At 41.5% G+C, this 16,508-nt stretch overlaps 1 protein-coding gene across 8 annotated transcripts in view; it reads right to left on the reverse strand.

Moving 5' to 3' along the window:
- ARID1B (AT-rich interaction domain 1B) overlaps positions 1–16,508 on the reverse strand; it is a 404,478-nt gene that overhangs the window by 60,330 nt on the left and 327,640 nt on the right. For all 8 annotated transcript variants that reach the window (XM_059940940.1, XM_059940937.1, XM_059940934.1 and 5 more), the window contains one exon: positions 11,189–11,368. In XM_059940940.1, coding sequence (XP_059796923.1) covers positions 11,189–11,368 — 180 coding nt within the window. The remainder of the gene's footprint in view (positions 1–11,188; positions 11,369–16,508) is intronic.

The following is a 16,508-nucleotide window of genomic DNA, read 5'->3' on the forward strand; positions in this document are numbered from 1 at the left end:
TTACAAACACAACGGCCGCCCAGAGTGGCCATCATCTGCTGAGCCCTGCCACAGACCGGTCTTGGGACAAGCTCCTTAAGAAAGTGCTCCACCAACACAGAAAGTGACTTGTTACAGCCAGCAGCTGCTTTTCCCCGAATATCCCTGGAAGCCAAAGAAAGGCAGGAGAGGAACAACAGAGCGAGGGAGAAGGTGGAATGGATAGGAAAACAAAAGGCAAGGGAAGGAAGGGACAGGAGAGGTTCAACATAAATCACCTCAGGTGCCTCCGAGTTGCATTGTGAGTTAGTCTTTTATGCCAGCACCTCAAAGTTAAACCGCCTTTGCATGAAGATACTCTGCCTTTGCAGATGTAATCAAACTGATACTGTTTTCAAGTAAAAGGTAAACATTCACTGTTTATCAAAGTTCTTTATAAAAAGTTCTGAGGTTGCTCTGAATCTCCCGTCCCACGGGACCACACAGAAGGTCCCCGTCTGTTTTCCCATCACACGGTCTCCGTGGAAAGGGCACCTTACGCTCATCCTGGTTGGGAGGGACGCAGAGCAATGGGCAGGATGCTGGGTCCTGCCTCCTCCCACGCCTTCCCAGAGCACAGTCCTCCGAACTCTTCTCTGCAGCAGGTTGAAGACTCCCCCAGACCCGCCCCACTGACCTCACAGCCCTTCGCTTCCAGATTATCTGATAACATCAGTGAGATCCAGCACGCCTTTCTGGCTCTTGCTTTTATTAAAAAGAAACAAACTCACACTGTGAACACAAATGAAATCAATTCACATATTCTTGCTATTGCTCTGCAGCTAGTTCCCACCCCCCTCAACACCTGATAAGTGACTCATTGGGTAAGAAACTTTATTCAGTGAAAACATATGTACCCTTTGCTTTTGAAGGAAATGAAATGACACTTTAATCTTGTTTTATAAAACAAGCATTTACCTGGTTGTTGCAGACTATGCCCACAATGCAGTTTTATATGAGAGTAAGGTCCCTGATTTTGTGGAATTCTGCTTATAGTTGAAGTAGAATGCCGTTCATACTTGGAACAGAGAAATACTGTCACTCTGGGTTCCTGCACCTTGGGTTTAACTGGCAGTCAGGGGCTGTATTTTAATGAACACAAAGGAAAGAAACAACTGAGATGTTCAGTAACCCTCTACCTGACTTCTAGCTTTTTCATTCATTTTATGTACTAAAAAGACAAGAGCTGGGTTTCAATCGCTTTGCTCAATTCAGCAGCTGGTCTTCGTTGCACAGCAGGAAGCACTCTGTAATCGGGCGGAGTATGCGTCAGGGCACAACCACCATGCCCGCCCATACACGCATGCGTGCACTTGTCCTTAGAAAGGCCCATTGAGTGCTGGGCTCCCAATCTTATTTTTCCTCAATCAGTTAGGCTGATTTCACGAACTGGCACTCAAAAGCACATGTCAAGGGAATATGTTCTCATTATAGAGGCCTCTATTTGGTAGGAGAAATACAAAGTCCCCTTTTCTTCTCCTTGAAACTTTCAAGACTTTCCTCATTAAACTCACATGCCTGGATAAAAATGGTTTCTAAAGGCTTTAAATGGCTTAAGAGGCAGCAACGGATAAAGCATAGGCTCTAGAAACTGGTTTTGAATACTTGGTCTGACACTTCCTAGGGGCATGACCTTGGACAAGTTGCTTAACCTCTCGGAACATCAGTTTTGCCAGGTAAAGTAACAATAATAACGGGGAATAGGTAGAAAGTGACTAGTTCAGTGCCAAGCATAGAACTACCTAAAAAATGATAGCTATCACCATGATTGTCAACAATAATAGTATTATCAATAAGCATTAATATGATTTTTTCTCCATCATCTTTTGAAAATGTGTGGAAGGAGTGAAAAATGATTCACACTCCCCCCCACTTTGCCTACTCGATAACATATCTTTCTCCCCAAAATAAACAAAAACCAAATATGTAAGCCAAGCAAAATATGAGAGGAAAAGCCAGGAATGAGCAGTGCAATCTTATTTCCATGTTTCTCTAATAGATTAGTAATTTGTTGGCACTAGCTTTGACAGAAAACAGATGGTTCCAGCATTAAGCACAATGAAGGCTGCAGATGCTGGGCCAGCCCACCTCAGCTGGACGGGTCTTGCAGCCAAGTACGAGAGCCCACAGTTTTCAAGTGGGTTCATCTTGGCACACCAGCTTTGGAAAATTGGTCACCAAATGAATTCAGATTTCAACCCACCAGGAGTTGCATTCAAGCACCAGATAGAGGAAGCAGGAGCTAGATTCTATTCAAGTCACCATCATTATTTTAGAGGATCACAAATAATTCTGTACCTGACTCTAAATTTTCAAATTTGCTAGTTATAATTAATATTCCAAGCTTACTGCTTTTATTGAATCATTAAATGCTTCCGCTTATTTTACTTCTCAGTTTCAACCATACAACAATTACTTATGAACAACTACTACACGCGAAGTCCTATATTATTCCCCTTTGCTGTGGAGGGTAAAATGGTGCACAAATCATAGAATAGACAGCTGACCCTGAGTGGGAAAAAAAATAAATGGATAATTAGCTATATACTATGATAAACATATTTGTGAATTAGGGCTAAATTTGGCCAGTAATCATCACTTCACATAGCCATCTACTACATAATATTAAGTCATGTTTATTGAGGTAGAATTTATATGCATTAGCAACCATATATGCCCTATAACCACCAGCACAGTTAAGACATGGGATATTTCTATCACGACAAAAAGTTGCCATTTTGTGGTCAATCTCATCCCCACTCCTGGCAACCGCTGATCTGATTTCTGTTCCTACAGTTTTGCCTTCCCCAGGATGTCATATAAATAGAGTCACAGTGTACTGTGTCTGGTTCCTTTCACTCAGCACCATGCTTTTCAAATTCATCCACAATGTTGCGCATATCAGTAGTTTTTTCCCTTTCATTGCTGAGTAGTATTCTATTCTGTGAACATCTGGGCTGTTTCCAGTTTCTGGCAATCACGAATAAAGCTGTTGACATTTGCACACAGGTCTCTGAGTGGATATATGTTTCATCTCTCTTGGTAAACTCTAGGGATGAGAGTGCTAGGTTGTATGATAAGTGTATTTTTAACTTTGTAAGAAACTCCACTACAATACCTATGAGAGTTCTAATCGCTCTACTGTACATCCTGGATATTGCCAATTTTTAAAAAATATTAGCCATTCCAGTAGGTGTGTAGCGGATACTGCTGTGGCTTTAATTTTCATTTCTCTAATGACAAATGATTTTGAGAGTATTTTTCATGTATGTAAGATCCTTGCTATGCAAAAAAAGTTACATTTAAAAAACCTTCTTCCCACGCTACCTTTCTCTCAGACTGATCTCACAATGCCGTACTTTCAGCCACTGCTTTAGGAGAGAAACTGACTGAGTAAAGAAGACCACAAATGCAGATTCAAAATGAAAGTGAACTTACCCCAAGTTGCATTAAATCCTACTATTTGTGGGAATAGAGATAATTTATCTTTTGAACTGATATATAAGACACCATATTTTTCCTAGGTCAACATGTATTTAAAAAAGTCTTAAAAAATGTAAAAATAATAATAATATTACATAAAGCTTGTAAAAGAGGAGAAAAGACCCATTACCTTACAGTATGACTTCAGTAGTTTTGGTAGTTTTTTGGGTAGTTTTGGTAGTTTTCTTCCCACATTTGTTACTTTTGGTAGTTTTTTCCCCATATATGTTACAAAATTTAACTCCTTTAAAAATTTAATTATACGGTGATGCAAGCGCAATATAGAAAATATAAAAGCACAGAGAAAAACAGACAACCATGATCCTTAGTGCCAGCTCCCAAAGATAATTCTTAAGCACTGAGTAGTCAATCCAATACCCATCAAGCATCAACGCAGGGTCAAGAAGGCATACCAGTGTCTCTGGAACACTCTCTGTCTTCATCCACTTAGGAAATAGTTCTTAAGAGCCTCTAATATGCCAGCTCTGTGCTAATGGATGGGGATTCAGCAATGAGCAAAGGCAAAGAGCTTACATTCTGGTGGCAGGAGACGGGCTAATAAACACACCTAGACCATGTCGTGTGGTGTCAAGCGCTCTGAAGGAGAACAAAGCAGGGAGAACTTACACAGAGGGGAGAGGGCAGGTGCCCGAGCCAGGGACAGAGGAGAGCCACGCGGGGAAGGGAGCTGTGTGCGTGCTGGCTGCCTCTGTGTAGAAGCAGATCTTTGGAGAAACCACCGCCGCCAAGGCTGACGCCACACACAGGCTTGGGGGACATATGGGTAAGTCCGATGCTAATCTAACTTGAGAGCAGTGAGTCTTGAGAGCACAGGCCCTCAAGGAGCAGGGGCATAAATGTCTGCGTGTGTGTGGCCTTCAGAAAGCCGCCGGTCACTACGATGTTCAGTTTCCTCATCTGCAAAAAGGGCGTCATACGAGATTCTCTATCTCGTGTGATTGCTGTGAGGAAAACAATATTAACAGTAACTATTGTTGGACACTGACAATGGTTAGAATCTGTCAAGGAATAGACAGAAACTGTTCCAATATTAATGTAAGATAACTTTTCAATCAGTGAAATTCTTTTTATTACATATTGCATCATATGCCTAATTTTACTTTCAAGATGCACAGATATTAAATTTATTTTTCAAACAAAGTATAAGAAAAAGTAAGTACTAACCTAAAAAAATGTAAAATTGTATTATCTTAATTCAATAGCCAAATGCGGCATAAAACAGTAAAATCCCTACGGTAAGGAACGAAGGATTCTCAGTCACTGTTGTCACAGGTGCCTGAGCACCTGCGTCCTCCCTAGGCTCAGAGCTGCGGTGCCCTGTGCACACCCACAGACTGCATGGGAACGGCGCCCCCTGGAGGGAGAGCTCTGATCTGCTTCACCTGACGGCAGGTGCAGGAAGCCTTCTGAAAGGACCCGTGGTGCCAACTCTTATAGATTTGAAAACCGGTCACTTCTTTTCAAACAAACATTTGAAAAAATGGCAGAGCTGTGAGCCTCAGGAAAAGGCACGTTGCTAAGATGTAAAGTAAAGCTGCACGTCCACATCCGGCGTTTCTACACTGCCATCCACAATTGTCATGATCCAGGCCTGCTGTACAAGTCCACCGGATGACCACGCCCCACGAGGTGCTTAGTTATTCAGTGAGGGGAGGGGATGCTGGTACTCTGTGTGCTGCTGATTTTAATAAGCAACGTAAAATAATTAGCTTCACACTAGTCAAAATTAATGTTGCTTTATGTTTTTTCTTTTTCTTTTTTTAAAAATTAATTAATTAAGTTATTTATTTATTTATTTATTTTTGGCTGTGTTGGGTCTTCGTTTCTGTGCGAGGGATTTCTCTAGTTGGGGCAAGCGGGGGCCACTCTTCATCGCGGTGCGCGGGCCTCTCACTATCGCGGTGTCTCTTGTTGCGGAGCACAGGCTCCAGACGCGCAGGCTCAGTAGTTGTGGCCCACGGGCCTAGTTGCTCCGCGGCATGTGGGAGCTTCCCAGACCAGGGCTCGAACCCGTGTCCCCTGCACTGGCAGGCAGACTCTCAACCACTGCGCCACCAGGGAAGCCCTCTTTTTCTTTCTTAAAGTTGATTTGTACTTTGTTTTCCTTACTTCTTCCCTAATTCCCAGGTTTTGATAAAATCACGATGATTATCAGTCTGCTAAGAAAAATTCATGCTTAAACCTTTTAACTTGAAGGCTAAATTTGAGCATCAAAAGAACATGGCATTAACCACCTTTTGCTGTAAAATGATCTACTACAATCTGTTTTTGCTACTGTGAGCAAGATAAAGATTTAAAATTTTTTAACAAAGCCGTACAGAATATGGAATTAATACTTTTGCCTAGCAGTGTCCATTTAACCATAAAATAAAGGTAATAGGAAGCAGTGAACATATCAAGTATATTACAAATTGTTTTAAGAAAAAAAAAAAAAGAGTGAAACCGAAGGGGAAGTGATCTGCACAGAAACCAGGCTTTGGAAAGCCAGAGAACAAGACCTGCAATTTGCAGCCCTGTCCACGGGGAGAAAAAATGAATCCATGTGGCAGACACATCTCACTTCTGTAGAAGAGAGGCTGAATTTAGTTTAATTTGAGAGTAAGAGCAGAGACTGAAATCCTGGGTCATGGTGACACCAAGGTTGTCATGGGCCTATAAGGCACTCTTCAAGTAGCCAGTGGGCTGCCGACTGGTGACATTTATATGTTGTTCCTCTTGAACTGAAACAGCTGTAAGATTATTAATGTGCAATTCACTATTTTGGAACTGCATTCATTTCAACTAGGTATCATTTAAAGTGTGCCTTTCCTGAATTTGTGAGAAACATTTTAATGAATGAAGGAGAAGGAAGAGTTCCGACGGCATCTTATTTATTTTAGAGAAAAACATTTTAAACCCTTCTGAAAAGCCTCTTTGACCGAGTAATTTAGGAGTAAAACGTTCTTCAGACTCACCTACTTAGAAGTTCCCTGCTTCCTAAGACACACTATACAAATTAAGGCATAAAACCAAGGCTGAGTCAGTGTACAACGTGTGTAGCTGTAAGTGGTGGCCCAGAAACTAACATACAAGGGAGTGATAACTGGAGGGGAATCTAGGCTCAGAATCACTGTTAGTTGCCCAAGGTAATACTCCTAATTCCTTGCAAAACTACGGCTAGACCCTCACTTTTTGCAATTAGTGACAAACATGCAAAAAATACTTGTGGACAGTCTGTGACAGACACTGTTCTAGAGAACACACAAACAAGACAGTGTCTGTCCTTAGGAAATAGAAAGGCTATGAAGATGAAATTGATTTCCGCTCCCTTTTTCCCACACAAATTCATTTATTAATAATTAACATGTCAATTACATAATTGCTTTCTATTTATTAGAGCAAGTCTCTATGGCCCTTTCTACTGCGAACAGTTTGTAAGGGTAGTTATTTTACATGTGCTTGCTTGAAGGTAGAAAAGTACTATTTCATCAAATATACTGCAATTAAACATTTTTACACATTTAGATTGGCTTCATCCCATTAGGGTATTTTGATATTTGTCCAAAACTGACTGGGAGTTTCCTGTTACCGGCGCTCAAGGTCGCCTTTTGTACGGGAGGGGGCATCGCGGCCTCGATGATGACCTAGCAGCTGTTGGGAGAACCTGGAGGATCCAGCGCGCTTCGAGGCGAGGAAAGCCTCCGCTCTTCGCGCAACGTTTCGGGAGGTGCTTTGGGGCCTCGGGGATTCTGTGGGTGCCGAGGGGGCCGGCCGTGTGGCCGAGCCGCGGGGAGAAAATGCCGGCGGCGGCGCCTTTGTCACCCCACCCGGCGGAGGAGCTCAAAATAGCAGCGTCGAGAAAACGCGGCGCAGAGAGAAATGCGAGCCAAAGGGGGAAGCCCCATTAGTACGTTTAATAATTCAGATTTTACAGTATTCATATACACTTGTAAAAATTTCTTAATAGTTGTTTTTTTTCTTAATCTCTAGTATTTCTAATGTACTTCCACGCCTGTATTCCCCAAATGTTCCTTGCTCCTTGAAGGCTAGTGGTTTGCTTTTGCTTCTCTCTCGGCTCACTGAAGGAACGGCAAGGAAGGAGTGCATCTCAGGCCTGGGAAGCGACTCACCAGTGGCTCTGTGAGTGGCCTCTGAAGTCTCCCTCGGTGTGAACCCTGGCTCTGCCCTTACCAGCTGTGGGATTGTGCGTAAATTACTTAACCTGCTCCTTTGCAAAATGGGATAACGTCACGGGCTTCCTGTTAATTAATAAAAATGGGAAAGTATGTCTGAATTTGAATCCTGGCGTGACCACTGTGTGCCCGGGGCAAAGGTGTGTATGTGGTGCACGCCTCAGTCTCTTTGTCTGTCAAGTGGAGTAATAACAGTACCTATAACACAGCATGTTGTGAGGATTAAATGAGTTAATATACGAAAAACACCAAGACCAGGACCCAGTAGTGTTTAATAAATGTTGGTGGTTGTTACCAATAATTTTGAAGAAGCTGCTCCCGACAACAAAAAGGTTAGCAAAAAGAGATTGTAAAATATTTTCCCCTGAGATCTCTTAAAAACGAAACCAGCCCAGAAGAAAGCCATCTAGTTAGTAACAGACATAGAAGATGTGACTGATGACCCTGTGGGTCGCTGCACAAGCGATTCTTTCCAGACATCAAAACGTGTAACGCGAAGATGCAAGCTGAATATTTTACTAATAATTTGAGCAGTTAATTAAGAGAAAGAAAAAAAAAAAACTTCACTTGGGTCTCTGGTTAAAAGGATCAACCAAGAGAGAAATGTAAAGGTAAGAACATTTACTGAATTGAGTGATACAGGTTCCAAGCGTAATTTCCTGTCATTTAGTGTTTGCCGAGGAGAGGAGAATACAAGGAGGAAAGCAAACGATTCTGATCTGCACACAGAGCACTGGGACACTGATTTGCAGCCCACGGCACTGGGAGCCAGTCAAGGAACCCAGGAGGGGACACGCCTCAGAGTGGAATGTGCCAGAGAAGCCTCCTGGAAGGAGAATTGACGAGAGCACAAATGTGCAGGCACTTCTTTTCAAAGTTAGAAAGTGCTGTGTATGGAAATTATCAGCCTTATTTTAAATTATCTCTAATGTCAACCTAAACTCAGCATTTATGCCTTAAAAAAAACCCAAAACAAAAACCTTCTTGTCTACATAACCAAAACGTTACGCAGTGGATCCAGTGGGCGGCATTAACATAAAAGGCCCTGGAGTTGAAGCAAAATTTAGACTCAGAATATCAGAATTAGAAGCAACTTCCAAGGTAACACAATCTAATTTTCTCATTTTCTATAGGAAAAGTAAATCCCAGCGAGTAAGCAACTTCCCAAGGGCACACAAGTTTGGGTGAGAACCCTCACAGGTGCAGTGCTCCTAAATCAAGAATCTTGGGACTTCCCTGGTGGTCCGCTGGTTAAGAATCCACTTCCCTAAAGCAGGGGCGGTGGGTTTGATCCCTGGTTGGGGAACGAAGATCCCACGTGCTGCAGGGCAACTAAGCCAGCACGCTGCAACTACTGAGCCCATGCTCTAGAGCCTACACGCCACAACTAGAGAGAAGCCTGCGCGGTGCGACGAAGAGCCCGTGTGTGCCACAACAAAGATCCTGTGTGCCGCAACTAAGACCCAATGCAGCCAAATAAATTAAAAAAAAAAATCTTAACATTCAACGATTCCAAAAAACTGAGGGTTTTTTTCAGAAAATAAATCCATTCTGTAGAAATTACCTTTTGTGTTATTACCTAACTCCTAAAGCATAAGTGCTTTCACGGCCGTTCATAAAAGACTCATCAGATAGTCCAAGGCTCCCCTTTCCCTTATTGGAGAGCAGTAGAGGACGAGACTGCAAGAGTGAATTATTTATGAGTAGAGAAACCAGTTTTGAAGATTACAGGAAGCCCTAGTGAGTGGTAGTGGTTAAATCCCAGGCCTCCAGCCACCCCTAATTCTGAGAATAAGGTCCTGACCTTGTCTCCAGTTACATTCTGAGCAAAAGTCCATATTTTCTATGCGTATCACAACTTATAAACTGCCTTTCCAACTTTCACTAAAGTTTTCTTCCTTTCCTGATAGCCAAAGCCCCCCAGTTTTGAAGATACCCACTGAGTGGGTGCAGCGGGCAAGTAGGCGCTTTCACAGCTGAGGGACACGTCCTGCCTTAGCTCAGCAACAAACTGCCACATGTCACAACTACCTGGGGCTGATGGGGAACTCGGCAGACACTTACTGTCAACTGGGACCTTAAATTCCTAGAGCTTACTGGAATTCACAACACAGAAATCCATTTATGACATGGTGTGAAGGGAATCAAGCAAAACCCACGTCTGTATCCACTCTGACTACATGCACATGGACAGAGGCAGGAAGGGGCCATGGAAAAATTCTGTTTTGGGTGTTTTAATACAGTTTTCCCAACAACAGAAATAGCTGGAATGTAAAACGACAGAGCAACATAAGGCAAGGCGATGGTGCTACACTGATAGTATTGAAGGTGCTTAAAATCCTTCCAAAAGAGATCTTCAGAAAATAAGACAATTTTCAAACTGTGAAGTAAGGAAAGCTTTTCTGAGAAACACCAGGTAAAAAGCCGAGAAGGTGCCTGGCCTCCTCAAAGAATCGTGTGGCCTGGCAGGCACTTATTCGATGGCCGGAGAGGCTCAGAGGTCCTCAACACAGCACGTTTTCCAGACGGACAGAAAAGCTCTCAGAAATATTAAGGCTTTATTAAGTCAGGGGATCCGACTTTGTTGTGGAGGCAGCGAACATTTTACTACAGTTTCCTACTGGGCATTGTCTTCACTCAGAATATTCTGGTATTTTCAGAAATGAGGAAGCTCTGGGAATTGTGCCAGATTAGCTCATTCTCTCTAAATTATCCATTAATGTCTAATTTAAAGAAACAAAATATAAAGAAGGTGCTAATTTCAAATGCCTTACTGCCAAAAGTGACTTAGAAAAAATATATATATATATCAGGTTAAAAACCCTGATAAAAGGATTCTGCATGTGTAAGACAAAACAGATGTCAATGTCCAGGAAGGCAGAATGAAAATGGTGTATTTGGGGCAAGTTCCACTTATTTTTCTACTCTTTCCTTTTTGAAAGACATGTCCATTTCAGGCTTTGTCCTGCCTTCTAAGAGTAAAACTGGTAATGACTGTGAAAATCAGAACTATTATTTACCTGATAGAGCACTTTGGAGACAGACTAGATGAAGAGAGATGAGAGATTTCATCTGGAGACACATGAAATCCTTCTGAGTAGTGAGAATATTGTTACAAACATAATTACAGAGAGGGAGGGGACAAAGTTAGAATACAACATAATGAAACCTAGGTTTTAAATCAGAAACTTTTTGAGGACAAGCATTTAGAGCTACATTTCAGAAACAGGCTTTACTCCTTCATTATTAACAGCACACGTATGAAGGGCACTTACCGCAGTGTCTGATGCATGAATGCTTAATGAATAGTTGCTATAATTATTCTTCCCATCACTACGGGCAACTGAAGGACTGTGGGTTTGCATTAACCTCACAAATCTGTCAGGTAACAACTGGATCTTAAAAGATGTTTATAATGTTAAGGTCTTGAAGGACTAACATATTAACAAAATTTCTACAACCTACTGCAGTGCATTTTGGAGAAACTTTTTTACCTTGTGGTCCATACTGGCTCATCTGTGGACCGTAAGTCCCACTTGAGTTACTCTGCTGAAAGCTACTGATTCCAGGATGCATCTGGCCTCCAGGAGAAGGATGAGGCGACATGGATGGTCCTGTCTGTTGAGGTCCATATTGAGACATCTGAGGGTTTCTTTGTGTGCCTGCCATAAAACCTAAGTGAGAAATAAATGGAAATACATAAATGCAGGTGACAAAAGTGAATTGTGTCAAAGGTAGATGGGAGAAGACTGGTGCTGTGAGATTCCCCTAAAGAACATCTAAAGACATCTCAAACCCAGTGTGGAGGATGTGAGAGGGCTCAGGGGGCTACCCTAGTCCTCACTCTGAACTCTCATTAGAGCTCCTGGGAACCCAATGGACTGTGGACATGAACTAGGGAAAAGGAGAAGAGGGTGAACAGGCCAATAACCTTAACCTCTCCTAACCTCCATTCTTGCCTGGCTGGACATGTGCACGCCCCTCAGAGCCTTGGCTCACTTCCCGATCTCTGGGCCACGTGTCCCCGCTCACTCAAACATCCCACCCCTCTCTCAAGCCCAGGCCAGCACCCAGCTCTCCCCTGCACATAACTGTTTTTCTACCCTCTGATCTCCTGGGGCCACAATTGTTCACCGTGACTCCTAGAGTCCTGCAGACTTACCACCTGATTCATACTACCCCTTGGGGGGAACTGTACACAAGTGGAGGGTCTGAAGTGTACTCTGGTATTCCAAACAGACCCTAACTTCCTCCCGTAAAGTTCTGCCCGCGGTCTCCCCATTGCCAACAACACCACCACCACCCACCCCGGTGTGCCACCCACGATTCCTTCCTCCCGCCCCGATGTCCTATGGTGTGATGGATCCATTGGCACGTCTGTTGCCTCTACTTCCGAAATGTATCTTGGGTCACTCCTCTTCTCCATTTCCTCATCTACAAAAGCCAAGCCGCCCAGCTACCATCTTCTCTCCCACATGGTCATGGTCTGGCTCACCCCTCTCAGCCCTGCCCCCTGTCTTTGTGCCTTTTGGTTCACTTTCACAAAGCCGCCAGAATGATTTTTCAGGAATAAAAAAGGAAATCAGAGCGTATCTTCTCTGTATAACCACCCTGCCACCAGGCTTCTCATTAGACCTGGAACAAAATGCCAGCATCTGACTATGGTCTGTGGGCTCTTTTGTGGTCTGGGGTTGCCTTTCTCACTTTAACCCCACTTCCTATAGTTTTCTCTCCTTCTCACTACCCTGAAGTCCACTGGCCTTCTCATGCTTCCTAGAAGATAACGTCAAGCTCTTTCCCTTGATAGAGCCTACTGTCTCCCGTTCCCTCTTCCGAGAGCGTTCTGCTGCCGGTTCCCTCCTACCCTCCAGGTCCACCTTCCCTGACTACCCTGACGGCGCCACTCTTTCCCTCACAGTGCTCTGCATAACATGTAATCATCTTACTTTATTTCTGACTCACTTAAGCTCTCTCTTCCCCACTAAAACATAAGCCCCATGAAGGCAAGGATCACGTATGTGCTCTCCGCTGCATTCTCAGTGCCCAGCAGGGCGTCTGGCACGTAGTAGGTATCAAAAACTATGTGCTGAAAGAATGAGTATTAAATTCCTCCTGTTCTCAGAGTGCTGAGCACAGCACAGTAGGTGCTTAGCAGGTAGTTGGACAAATGGATAAAGAAAATACATCTTTCAATTGTGCAGGACTATAAAGTCAAGGTACATCGCCATGATCAGTAGTTCAGCCAAATATAAGCAAGTACATAGAATGAACTGTGAATACGCATTTAGACAAAGAATACCCCAAATCAAGACATGTATCTAAGAAAAAGATAAATCATCAAACCAGAAAACTAACAAAGGGCAGTTCGAAAAACAACTCCCAGAACCCAGGAGTCAGAGTTGGTGAGAGTTCACAGGTGTCAGCTGAAGGCTTTAGTACAGGGTGAGTGCAGAGAGGGGGCAGGTTTCCACCTGCTCCAGAGGAGAACTGAGAGCAGTAGCTTGAGAAAGAGAGTCTCCTGAGGCAGCCGGAGGGGAAGATGATGCCTGGATCCAAGGTCAGCTTAAATTTAGGGGGTTAAACAGAGTAGGGCATTTACAAAGGCCATGGTTTACATTTCAGTAAGAAAAAAAAGAGATCTTCTAACACTGCTTCTCTCTAAAGAGACAGACATAAAATACAAGTAAGTAGAGCTGTTCCATATTATCCTATTTCATTTATTTATAAAGATAAAGTCATGTGAAATTGGGCTCAATTGGCGGCTCCCAGATATAAATCATCATAGAAAATGTTTGCTTTTTCAAATCTGAAAACAAACAGAAATCAGAGTGCTAAAATTACTATAAATGATTGCATCTTAAGATGTAACATGAAATATTTATCTAAGCCTGACTATAAAATTCTCAAGAGTTTCATATAGAGTCCTGTTTAATAAAAAAAAGTGTGAAATTCCATACAGATTGTATACGTTTTTCTTCCTTTCTTTCTTTCGAGAATGGCTGCTTTCTTCTTCATTAGTTAGGGAAAATAATACATGTCCTTTTTTTAGCATTAAATTTCACTTCAACCAAGAAAGTGTCCATGCTGAAGGATTTAGAACTGCTGGTAACACAGCACATCCTTAAGTTATTGCTGCCTCTTGAACACTTACTATAAGCTTAAGGATTGTTCAAATGACTTCTAAGAATTCTTATCTGGGCAAGGTATTTATTTCTGACTCTTTATTCAATCCTTAAAAATATGTATATATATATGCCATGATCCACTTGAACTGTCTCACTAATCACTGGAATTTTGCAGAAAATCAAGTTTGTCAAAAGGCTCCAAAAGAGGTAGAATGTTAAAGCTAATCCAAATGGAATGTGTAGCAACATCAAATTCCAACAACAAGGTTCTGTGGAGTATGGAATCCACCTCCTTCCATAGAAATTAAAATCGGAAAGCTATTTTTTTTCTCTGTATGCTTTTGCAATGGCACCACTTACAAGACGTTTCTGAAATCTTGTTTTATATTTTTGGTGAGACTCATCCCTTTCCATGTATTCCCCAAGACAATGAAAGGAGGTGACATAATTTCACTGACTCTTTTCTGAAGTACAAGCATCGAAAGGCAGTCAACTGGGAATAGAAGGCCTACATTACAGCTTTGTTTGTGTCGCTAGCTCAGAATCCGGTAGAGTAGACAGATATGTAAATAAATATACTGCAGTGTGTGAGTTGATCAAAACTAGCTCTGTGACCTTAGGTGAATCATAATTTATCTGAGGCTCAGTTTCCTCACCTTAAAATGCAGATGAGGTTGCTGCAAGAAGAACTGAGACAGCACATGAAAATGTTCTATAATCTGAAATGTATACACAGAAGGAAGACAGTATGATGGTAACTTTCTGGTTTATAAACTGCCACGAGTATCTTTTAACTCCTGAACATCCCACGTATTCAGGTGTAGTTTCCAACTAGCATGAACAAGCTGGTTTTTATTTCTACATTTGTTTTTTTATTTAAATATGTGGGATCTACAGTACTCCAGTACTTGTGTAACTGTCTACAAATTCCAAAAGCTTAAAAAAAAATATATCCCATCTCCTACCACTGAGTTCCCCTGGTCAAAGGCAAATGGTTTTTTAATGTATCCTTTCAGGGACATTTTATAATTGGTTTGTGTTAGATTGTGTATTCCTTTTATCATGAGTAAAGCTGAACATTTTGTTTTACAGCAGTTTGGACTCCTTTTCTACAACTATTTATATCATTTGCCCATTTTTCTGTTGGCCCCTCTATGCCTTGACTAGGGAGCATTTCATCCTGCAGATTCAGCTGTTATTACCAAATAGCTGTACAGTTCACCAAAACTCTTGCACCTGCAATCCTATGAAAATCTGGTCCTTCAGTGTGATTAACACTGGCAAAGGCCATACACAGTCTTAGCAGGAAAGCAATATGATCTGACTTGAATTCTCAAAAGCTAATTCTGCCGTAATATGCAGCAAGAAGAAAGGACTGAAGGAGAGTAAGGCTAAAAGTTAGGAGACCAGTTAGGAGGTAGGTAAAGTGACACCTAATATATAATCACAATGAAATGCCAGCAATAATCCTACTAAAAAGGCTTCCATTATGGATACAATCATATTTTTAAAAGGTTATTGAATATCATCATAATCTAAACTAATGAAAAATTAGAAGACAGAAGTTAATGAAAAAAGAAGTATTTCTACTTTTCATCCTAAAGATAGAGACCTGCATGTGCATTGTTTCCTCACCTATATAATAGGGCCAATTGTATCCACCTCATAGGGTTGCTGCGGGGATTAAATGAGATGATACGTGTAAAAAATTCATAGTAGTGCCTGGCACCCAGTGAACTTTCAATAATCACTAGCTATTACTATTATTATATATTCAAAAAAGGAAAGCAAGAGAGGCAGCATGCTGTGACAGCAAGGGAACTGACTAGGATGTCAGTCGTGGGCCTTCCACATTTGCTGTGCAGAATACAGCAATTAACCTAGCCTCTTGGCCCTCAGTTTCCTCACCTGTCAAACGGTGAGAGGGAAGACATACGATATTTGTAGCGGCACTTCTAGCTCTAGTTCTCTATGATTCTGGCTTAAACTTTTTTTGTGTGAAAAATCTAATTCAGGTCTAACATTTGCATGTATATTTATTTGGGGGATATTCTTCATTTTGTTTTATTTTAACCTTAATTTTGAATGAAATAAATGCTAAAATGTTTCCAAATAAATTTCAAACAAGAATTTTCTATTTATGGTGACATATTTGATTGTATTTTGCTTCCTTTAGAAAGTTATTATAAAATGGCAGCTTGTTAACACACTTTATGAACAGAAAAACTGACAGCTGAGAGAATGAAGCTGTTTTTTTTTTTTAAAGTTGTGAAATTTTTCTAGTTATAAACCATCTGAGTTTAGAAAACCTAACTATCTAGAAAGGAAAATTTAGAAAGTATAAAGTGAATTTCCCATATATTATAAAAGTATGTTGAATTTCTAGATGTATTATGGAATTATATGCCCTAGGTAAATAATCTAACATGGAAAATTCAAACTTTGGGAAAAAGTACTAATTTAGATAATTATTATTTACATTATATAAAAGAACTTACTGAAAAAAAAACTCTTAGGAACTATATGAAAATGATCTGTACACTTCATCCATAAAATAAATGCATAGAAGGCTTATATAAATGGATTTACTATTTCTGAGTCTTTCATTACATGGGTATGCAATCACAAACACTTGTACAACCAAACTCCACATGAAGAGGTGCAAGCTCTATTCTGAGAGAGAAGGTAA

Source organism: Balaenoptera ricei, chromosome 12 (genome assembly GCF_028023285.1).
Source record: "Balaenoptera ricei isolate mBalRic1 chromosome 12, mBalRic1.hap2, whole genome shotgun sequence".
NCBI lineage: Eukaryota > Metazoa > Chordata > Mammalia > Artiodactyla > Balaenopteridae > Balaenoptera > Balaenoptera ricei.